Source organism: Capricornis sumatraensis, chromosome 6 (assembly GCF_032405125.1).
Source record: "Capricornis sumatraensis isolate serow.1 chromosome 6, serow.2, whole genome shotgun sequence".
In the NCBI taxonomy this organism is placed as follows: domain Eukaryota; kingdom Metazoa; phylum Chordata; class Mammalia; order Artiodactyla; family Bovidae; genus Capricornis; species Capricornis sumatraensis.
In genome coordinates, this window is record NC_091074.1 from 74,527,842 (window position 1) to 74,538,303 (window position 10,462).

The 10,462-nt window shown below is 48.1% G+C and overlaps 1 protein-coding gene across 1 annotated transcript; it reads right to left on the bottom strand.

The window, feature by feature from the left end:
• Positions 1-12: 12 nt before the first annotated feature.
• On the bottom strand, positions 13-8,329 carry LOC138080757 (putative spermatogenesis-associated protein 31C2). Its single transcript, XM_068973619.1, has 5 exons — positions 8,313-8,329; positions 7,774-7,781; positions 7,052-7,109; positions 1,539-5,845; positions 13-77 (listed from the first exon to the last, which is right to left on the bottom strand). The coding sequence occupies exons 1-5, from the start codon at positions 8,327-8,329 to the stop codon at positions 13-15; spliced, it is 4,455 nt and encodes a 1,484-aa protein (XP_068829720.1).
• Positions 8,330-10,462: the final 2,133 nt, after the last annotated feature.

The following is a 10,462-nucleotide window of genomic DNA, read 5'->3' on the forward strand; positions in this document are numbered from 1 at the left end:
TCTGTTCATTTTCTACAGGTCACTTTCATGCATGCTGGGTGATGCATCCCGTCTGCTGGCATCTTCCACCCTGGCCTCTGGAGTGAGTAAGATGAGAGCAGATGAGACTTGCTATGACCCCTGAACAGTCTGTGGGCCTGTTGAGTCCTACCTGTACCCTGGGAGCCTCCTTGGGCCACAGGTGTAGGTAGAGGTCACCGACTGTGAGTCTGTCCTGAGTACCCAGTCCTGTGAAAGCTGATTGCTTCAATGGGGAGAAGTGAAGCTTCTCTGCTTGAGTCTCTGCTGCCTCTGGGAGCTTGGCCCTCTGTTGAGGGGCTCCAGGTGGCTTCCCTCTGTCTGGGCCCAGGGAACTAGAGTAGAGGGGAGACTCTGGAGTGAGGCCACCATGAGCCATCAGGCCCCTAACGTCTTTCCTCTGGTCCTGTGGACGGTGGTGGGACACAAATGCTCCTTGGTAAATGCACCGTTGTGGGCGCCTCTTCCACTAACATCCTTCCCCTGCATTCCATCCTAGGGGCACAGCGTCCCACTCTCGGACCATGAGGTGCCTACACACAGAGTCACAACCGTGCTCATTCACTGGGGGAGGTGGGCTCTGTAAGCATGGCTGTCCTCTCCTCCAGGGCAGGGTGGGACCAGCCCTCAGAGGCTTCCATGGTCCACACTGCACACTCTCAGGGCTGGGAGTATGTGGTCCTCATTCTTGCTGCTGCTTCAGAGCATGAGAAAGGCAAAGGGAGGGTGACAAACTTAGCCTATCTTGTTCTAGCTGCATCTGGGAGAGAAAGGGGCTTTCAGGGTGGCGTCACCTATCCACTGTGACATAAGGACTCCCCTCCTTATTCTGACTGTGAGTTTCTCCCTAACACTTCCTGAGCCTGAGGGGAATTTCAGCTTCTGAACACACCTCCCTTACCAGCTGCACAATATCCAGGTGGAGAGAGAGTAGGATAGAAGTGAGCAAGATCCTGAGAAGGGGGAGGTCCTTAGGTTTAGCTCACTGTGACATGTCCTAATGGTGTTGCTTGTTTCTGTAATGCTGGTATTATGGAAACCGAAGGTGCAGTTGGGAATTGGGGCACGGGTGAGTATCGATGCTGGGGTCAACCTCCCTCCATGGCCCCACTCCATGTGGAAGTCAAAGCAGGCACCTGGGAAGAGTGGACCCTGATGCCTTCCATTCCCCTCAGTAAGGCACAGACAGCCTACTACCCCTGCTCCTGAGAAAAAGCCATTTATTTCTGGTAAGAAGAAGCCTTTAGCACACAGAGGATGTGCTAACATGAGAGAAAATATTTATCTGCATGGTATGGATTTTTCTCTTGAGGAAGAGTTTTCCTACCTGTAATGCTGTGAAAAGCAGGTTCTGATTTACCAGAAGACATATTTCTGAAGGAGACCATGCCTTGGACAGTGGAGGGGATGGCCTGGGATGCTTGTCACTCTTGATCCAAGTTGGCAGGCTCTGCCTGGAGGGGGACCTGGATCCCTGGGTGAGAAGGCCCACTTGCTGTCCCTGGAACTGGTCCACTTACCCTTATTTGAAAAGCTATGGCACATCGGGGTAGCTTGGTGATAACGGGGTGTATCTCTCCTCATTCTCCTTTGTTCTTGGTAGGAGAGAATTCTGTGGTGGCAGTAATGTGGACCTATTGGGTCTTGGAATTCTGCTTGGTACCAATTTAACTCCGTGGCATGAGGTCCATGGTGAAACACCATCTTCTCTTTTAGGATCTGTCCAACAGCTGTTATGACAGTCTGAGCCTCAACAGCCCTGCTGTCCATGGTGGATTTGCTTTTGATTGATTCTTGGCTCTTGACACTGACTGTTTCAGGCTTGCCTTTTTGCAGGGGCTCTTCTGGTTCTTTGCATTTATTGGGGAAAATCCACTGCAGAAGGAGCTTAATCCTTTCTTTGAAGTGGCTTTCTGACAGAACCTGTCTCTTCTGTCGAAACTTACTTTTTAGGGACTCTGTTGATTCTTTTTTCTGGCCAGGATGGCTCATCCCTTGGGGTTGGTAAGCCCTCCGTTCTGCCAGTCCTTTTTGAATCTGTCTTAATTTGGGCCTTGTGTATTTCTCTCTCCCATCCTTGGGGACAGACTTCTTGCCTTGGCTCTTATATTTGAGCTGTTGTTTCATGTCCACCTGCTCCCCCTGGCTGCTCCCTTCACTTGATGTAGCATCATAGAGTTCTGAGGAATTGGATTTGTCTCCACTGGATAAGATCTGATAGGGCAGAGATTGCTGAGAAGCCAAGATGTTTGCAGCAAGAAATATATTTGAGTGACAGTCTTTGAGAAGTGTATCAGTGGCACAGTCTTGAAGAAGCACACCAGTTTCACAGTCTTGAAGGAGCACACTGGTGGCTTGGCCTTGAGCGTGATCCTGCTGGTCAGTGAACCCTTGAGACTCAAGCTTAAGAAACTGTGTCTCAAAGAGTAGATCTTCTGTATTTGAGGCAACAGATTTTGTATTCAATGAGGGGCTTTTATTGCACCTTGGAGACCGTAATCTCCTGAAATCCATATTAATGTCTAGGGATTTGACCTGCACACTAGGTTCCCTGGTGCCCTTCCCAGCTGAGTCTCCTTCCACAACCTCTTGGGCCCTGGAAGATGGGGAACATTCATCGAGGTCCACAACTATCACATTAGAGCAAGATTCTGGGGAGGCCTGCCCCCTAGTTTTCTTCTGTGGCTCACTGCTGGCCATTGCTGAACTTGGACTTGACTCCAGGCCACCTTTCTCAGTTTCCACAACAGACTCACTGTGCCACATTCTGCTCACAAAGTTGTATTTGGGGGCCGGAGAAGATGGTTTGTTTTCCTGTCCAGTCAGATGGACATCTGAGGGCTTATGGGTGTCACCAGGTGTGGGTCCTCCCAGGTACCCGCAGGTTTTCTTAGTCGCCCATGAGGGGACAGGGAGGGGACTCTCCAGTGGGGCAACTGCCTCTGTTGTTATCAGTTTCTCTCCTGCGTGGGGCTGAGGAGGTTTTCCCAAGCCCTTGGTTAATGGGGCTGAGTGGTCTCCAGATTCACAGGTGGCCTTCAATGTGGGCCCTTGAACCTTTTTCAGCTTCAAGTAAAATATGAACTTAAGGACTTTGAAGAGTAGGCTCCACCTGTGCCTCACCCGAAACCTCATTGTATGTGCTTCCAGCTCCTGCTTGGTATACGGACTGAGGGCAAGAGACTCATGGGAGGGGATCATGGAGGCTTTCCCATCCTGAGAGGACTGTGTACTTTCTGTTTTCATGGGACCATTTGTCTCTCCCAGAATGTCTAAAACAAGGTTGCCAGCAAGCCTCGAATGATAGACTTTCACAGGGATCTCTCTCTCACAGATTTGCTCTCCCTTCCTCTCTGTAAGGACGCTTGAGACTGCTGGATGCTTCTTGTCTGGGCTCAACACTCTTTCTGACTCAGATTTTGCTCTCGGATCCTCCACTGGAGGGTTGGCTGAGAACATGTACAGATGTTTAGTGATCTTCCCCACACTCTGCCCTACATCATGGCACAGGTCTCTCCCTGGTACGATTTGTGCTGGGCACTTGGACCTCATCTTTTGTGCATCCTGTCTCCTTTTGCCTAGACCTGCAGAGCATCTTGAGGGCCCCTCCCTGCCCTGTGCCTGACAAGGCCTTGGGTATCGATCCTGAGGCTGCATCAGTTTCTGAGATGCTTGGATTCTGTTCAACAGGCCACTCTGTTGCTGCGTGAACCTTTGGGAAATGTGGTGCTCCAGTTTCTCCTGCACCTCAGGGCTGATCAAATACCCAGGAAGGACGGAGACAGAGCTGTTAGCCTGGGAAGACCTGGTCTCCTGGGGTAGGTTGGGACTGACCTGGCTAAAGACTTGCTGAGAGTTTTTAACTGAAGAGGGTAGAGTTCTCTCTCTTTCTAGTTGTTTTTTCCGAAAGTGACTTTCCAGGTTTTCAATTGCATTTGAACTGAAAGACGATGCCTTATTTTGGACTGTAGGGCAAGATGTTTCAATGGACCCAATCTGGTGTTGAGATGATGATGACTGGACTGAGCGAGAGGCTGATGGATGGACAGTTGTTTCGAACTGAGCCTGAGGTCGTGGATGATATAGGGGTATGACTGGAGTCAAGGATTGGGGTCTGGCCTGGATCTCCATATGAGCCTGAGAAGATGGCTGACAGAGAGGGATGTTTAGATTCAAGGGTATCGGTTGGGCTTGGATCTCCATGTGAGCCCGAGGAGGTGGTTGAAACTGGGGCATGGTTGGAGTTGAGGGTTGTTGGTGGTCCTGGACCTCCATGGAAATCTTAGATGTTGGTGGACATTGAGGCATGGTTGCCTGACCTCTACCTCCCCAAGGAAGGGGTTGGGCCTGGGTCTTCATGTGAGCCCAAACAGGTGGTTGAAACTGGGGCATGTTTGGAGTCCAGCGTAGGTGTTGGACCTGGGTCTCCATGTGAGCCTGAGGTTGTGGTGGTTGACACTGGGACATGGATGGAGTCCAGAGTAGGGGTGGAACCTGGGTCTCCATGTGAGCCCGAAGTGGTGCTTGAAATTGAGGCATGGTTTGAGCCAGGAGTTGGGATTGGACCCAGGTCTCCATGTGAGTTCGAGGTTGTGGCGGTTGATACTGGGACATGGATGGAGTCTGGAGTAGGGGTGGAACCTGGGTCTCCACGTGGGCCTGAAGTGGTACTTGAATGTGAGGCATGGTTTGAGCCAAGAGTTGGGATTCGACCTGGGTCTCCATGTGAGTTCGAGGTGGTGGTTGAAACTGGGGTATGTTTGGAGTCCAAGGAAGGGACTGGTCCTGAATCTCCACGTGAGCTTGAGGTTGTGGTGGTTGACACTGGGACATGGATGGAGTCTGGAGTAGGGGTAGAACCTGGGTCTTCATGTGAGCCCAAGTTGGTGGTTGAGAGTGAGGCATGGTTGAAGCCAAGATTTGGGCACTGGACTGGGTCTCCATGGAAACTTCAGATGATGGTTGACATTGTGGCATGATTGGAGTCAAGGGTAGGGGTTGGGCCTGGGTCTCCATGTGACCCAGATGTGATGGCTGCAACTGGGGCATGGTTGGAGTCAAGGATTGAGGTTGAGCCTGGGTGACAGGGTGGGTCAAGTGCTTGGCCAATGACAGTTTTGAAGTTACTTTAGCTGGAAGATGGAATGGTCTGGCTTTAGAGTGTTCATTAAATAAGACAGGGCATAACTCTTGAGCTGACCCAGGTAGTGTGACAGCAGCTACAAGAGACTCACTGTGCAGAAAGGGGAGACCCCAGAAGAGCTGGCTGCATGTCTTCTGTAGACAGTCCCCCAAAGTGTCAGGATATCGGGGCTTCTCAGGACCAAGCAGCTGTTCATGTTTGCCTTTTATGTTCCGGAAGTGTTGGTGACCCAAGGTGTCCTGTTTGTGACCCAGTGACTCGATCCTCTTCCCTGAAGAATTCAGGTGGTAGCCTGCCTCCTCCTCCTCTTTCTCTTTCCAAAACTTAAGTTCCACTCTCTTGGTGATTAGTATTTCCAGCAGCTCCTGGACATCAGGGTTGATAAAAGCGAGGCTACCAGCCTCTATCTGCCTGTTTCTGGGATCTCCCAAGAATGAAGCCTCTGGTGGGGAGAGGGGAAGGCTTTCTTTCTGGGACTCTAAGTGTGTCAAGGTGGAGAAGCTCCAAGCTTTGGCTGCTTCCTGCCACCAGGCCAGGCCAGGGGAGTGTGGAGATGACCTGTGTTGGATGGTGCCCAGTGCGAGTGCCGTAGAGTCACCCTGAGTGAGACTCATCATGGAGCCTGATGGTTTTGGGGCAGAGCAGGGTGCTGGAGGTGGAGAGCAGGCTCTCCCATGAGGGGGCCTTGGTGGGGAAGGGGAAAGAGCCAGTGGCCAGGGTGAAAGGCTGTCCAGGGGAAATAAATGCTCTGGTGTTGGAGAGGCACTCAGGTATGACTCTGAGTAAGTGGAAACTGAGCCTGGAGAAATGGTAGAAGCCCATGGTAGAGGCTGCTTGGTCAGAGGAGCTGGGGAAATGGTGGGAGCTGCCTCTTCCCTGCATGGTTGGTGGGCTCCAGCAGAAACTGCTTTGCAAACCTTACCAGGTGAATCTTGACATGAGACCTGATGAAAGCTGCCCTTGTCAGGGAACTTCCCTAGGTGTCTGCAGGAGACATGAAGAACCAAGCTTCAGCCAGGAGCTGCCAGGCCAGGAGGACCAGACAGGCCAGGCAGGGGTGGGCAGCTGCACCCCACAGCCCTGCATGGCCCCAGTACTGACTTCACAATGCTCCTGCTGTTCCTCACCTCAGGGTGATAGCCATACCACCCCCCCGGGAATCCTCCTCCCAGCTCAGCCCCAGGCTGCCAGTATCCCTGGGCTCACACCATAGGCTCTAGAAGAACCCCCTAGAAAGAAAGGGTAGATTCTCTACCTTTGCAGAAGTGAAGTCAGGTCCCAGACCTCTTCCAGTGCTTCCAGGCAATCTCTGCAAGCTGGAAATCAGCAGACTGGGTCATGGTGGTGAAGATAGGAGCCTAGGGGTCTTACAGGAAGCTGAGTGCACCGTCTCTTTCAGGGGCACCATTGGGAGACTGGAGCCCAAGCACCAGTGTCCAATACCACATGACCCCTGACAGTGATGGTGAAGCTCGTGAAAGGGTTTATCACTCAAATTTTCCATATCCTTTACTCCTTGCTGCCCTCACAACCTACCTGTAGGGGAAATGGGCAGGCATCAGTCTGCAGTTGAATCTGAGCAAAGTTAAACCATGTGTGCTATGTGTACTGGAGGGCTCACCCCTCCCAGTCCAGGTGCTATTAGTCCAATACAGCCCACACGCCCCTTTGGTACAGAGTCTTTTTCAGGCCCCTCACAGCTACATTCTACACACAGAATCTGGGAAGTATCTGGATTCTGTTGTCCTTCTCAGAAGCCTCCCTGGGGGCTCTGTTTCTCACGGAAGAAGTCCAGCCACTGGCCCCCTCCGAGTCCGTGGAGCTGGGCCTCATGGCCAGAGAGGTGGGGACCAACTCTGGGGGCACTCATGGCTGGATGTCAGAACTCACCTTTCAAAGCTCCATTTCTCTTGCTGCTCCTGCTTCTTCCCCTTCTTTCCATTTGATGCTGAGAGAGAGAGAAAAAAGGGCAGCTTAAGACCCAAATCTCAGTCTCCCCTGTCTAGACAAGCATCAGGCACTAGTGTCCATACATAATATGACTTTCTACATTTCACGGACAGAGCTCTGTGATGTTTCTTTCCTTTCACTCATTTTTAAAGTGGATAAAATATTTTCTGTTTTCCTTCTTTGAAGAACTGCCGGTGACAGAATGAAACACCAATACTGCAGAGTGGTTTGAATCTTTATATTTTAACACTTGCTTCTTACAGCTGCTTTATTTTATATCCCTTGCACAACAACCTACAGGGCAAGCTGCCAAGCACTATGATTCAGAGACTATACAGTGCGCAGGCGCAGGTCGAGATAACCTTTACCTTGACTTATTTACTGCAGCTAAGACTTTGTTTTGGGGAACTTCCTTATCAACTTAGAATCCGTTTTGTCCCAGGGTCTGTTCCTTTTGAGGAATCAGAGAAACATCCTTGTGTGCAAGAAATGTTCTTTTCCCACGGGAACAAACAGGATTCTTAGCTGAACATCTTGTTTGCAAGAATGTTCAGCTCAGGTTGAGAGTCTCGTTTGCAAGCACTTCTCAACCTTCCTTAAACCTAGTTCCCTACACTGGGCAGAACATCTCGTTTGCAAGCACTTCTCAACCTTCTTTATACCTTGTTCCCTACAAAGAACAAAAGATGATTTTCAATGTGAGAGGTACTTCTTTTGTCACTGTTCCTCTGCTCAAGAAACACACGCATTCTCAGACTGTGGGTGAATCTTAGCTCCATCAGGTAGATCTCTGCTTCTTGATACCAGCCCCTGCTCTGAGGTTCTTGGGGCTTCAGCATTGCCAGAAGATCAGCCCTGAGACACTGTTCACAGCTGCTGAACTAGTGCTTAGAGAGTCCTGTCCTCTCCTGAGATTGAACTAAGTATCCAATCCTCAACCCCTGGTCACTTTGTTTGGGATATGCCCTGGAGCCCCTGCCACACCTGGACGCCTGATCTGAGATCTTTGGGTAGAAATCCTAGTGTTCACTATATCTCCTGCCCAGCCTGGTTTGTCCCTAGAGGCATGATATTCTATTTTTCCCTGAAAATAGATGTCCTGTTCTTTCCCACCGCAAGAATCTCTGGTTGATTCAGAAAAGTAGAAATCATAATAAAAAAGATTTCATATGCTTGTGAGTCTGGACCAAGGGTTCCTTACCTTTCTGATGTTTCCATGTTTCCTAAGGGGAGGAAAGGATGGGTTATTCTCCAGGTAGGGAAGGATCAGGAAAAAGAGCCCCAGTCCACACAGAAAGGCGAGGATGGTATCGATCGCCCAAAAAGGGGAGCTGGAGTTCAGCCAAATATCAAAAGTACTTTTCAGATAAAGGAGAGGATTTTCCTTCATCTGTATCACACTGCTGCCCTCAGGCAACTGAGTACAGGGTGTGCACTTGGGGACTAAAGTACTAGGCTCACATCACAGAGCTGTGGTCTGGTCACAAAGGGCCTTTGGGAGTAAGAGGGAGTAGCAGAGGAGGAGGCTGGACTGTAGCCCCTCCCTAACCATCCAGCCCTGCAGCCTCATGCATCTCCCTTCTCTGAGCCTTCCCATCCTACCTTCTCATCCTGTTAAGAGACATTAGTCAAGTGTTGCCTCTTTCTCCCTAGGACTCAGAGAATTCCAGGTTCCTTTGATATCACTGCTTGAGTCCCCATCAATACTTTAAAAAATCTGGAGTTCTCCCTGTAACTTTGATTAATCCCAGGTATTTTAAATTTTATGATATTTTTTTAAAAATTTCAGTTAATTTTGACTATATTCAACTACCAGGAATTAAAAGTTAGTAAAAAATTTTTGAAATTTCCAAGGCTGTGAAATATAAAGCAAATTAAACCTTCAGAGTAAATTTTTCATAAGTTTCCAGCATCCTTGTTTTCTGAACTCAGTACACTGAACAAAAAGTTTTGGAACACTGTACAGATACACAAACATCCTTTAAACAAATCAGCCCAGTGTTTTCAAATCTAAGAACCAAGTTTTGTTTTGTTTTGTTTTGTTTTGTTTTCAGTTCAAATGTTATCTTTCAGTATTTTTTATATGTTGGACTGCTAGCAGTCAGTTCTCCCAGCCTCTGTTTATCTGGGAATATTTTTATTTTGCCATCTTTTCTGATTTAATAGACATGGAATCCTTGGGTGACAATTTTTTCCTTCAGATCTTTTAATGTGGCATCTCACAGCCTTCCCTCTGCCGTTTCTGACTGGAAGTCAGTGATTAATCTTATTGTGGTCTCTTCATATATGGAGAGGAGAAGGAAATGGCAGTCCACTCCAGTGTTCCTGCCTGGAGAGTCCCATGGACAGAGGAGCTTGGTAGGCTGCCCCCTATGGGGTCACACAGAGCCACGACTGAAGTGACTTAGCAGCAGCAGCAGCAGCATATATGGAGAACAGTTTTTCTCCGGCTACTTTTTTTCCTTTGTTTTTCCACAGCTTGACCAAGATGTGTCTTAGAGTGGATCTGTTTCCTTTCATTTTTCTAGAGGTAAACTCTGAATCTGGAGAGTGGTTTTCATCAAAATTTTATAAACTTTCAGCCATATGTCTACAAGTAATTTTATTCTGTCCCCTTTCCTCTCCCTTCTTTCTCAGAGTCTCTTTCCTTCCACATTTGATGGTGTGCTGAATGGATGCCGTAGATCGTTTCCCCTCAACATTTTTTCTCTTTGTTTTTTACATTGATTTCCTGAATTCATCTTCAAGGTTATGGATTCTTTCTGCTTCCATCTCAAGTGTGATATTGAACCTATTTTTCATTTTAATAATTATAGTTTTCAATTCTAGGATTTATATTAGTTTCCTTTTTAAAAATAATTTGTAGCTATTCATTGAGTGTCTCTTTTAACTTAGATGAATAAATGAAAATCATATTTTCATCTAATTCTTCGAGCATGTCTCCTTTAGTCCATCTTGCAGTTATCATTATTTTGATATTTTAATGTTTTGACCTTCATCTGAATTTATAAGTGATATGTGAGTCATATGTGATATATTATATAAATGCTTTACTCACCACCGTTTCAACATTAGAGTTTTCTGATTTTAACTGTGTACTTATCTGTCCCAGGGAGTTTTATACTTGGATATATTTTCCTTTTCCTAATTAGCATCTTTTCATTTCAGCTTGTAGAACTCCTTTTAACATTTCCTATTAGACTGATCTAATGGTGATGAACATTTGCTTGTTTGGAAAATTCAATGTCTCCTTCAATTCTGAATGACAGTTTTGCTGGGTATTGTTTCTCTGAATTAACTTTCTGCCCCTTGCTCTGCCTCTTGTCCTTTCTCCCTTATAATTCATATCGT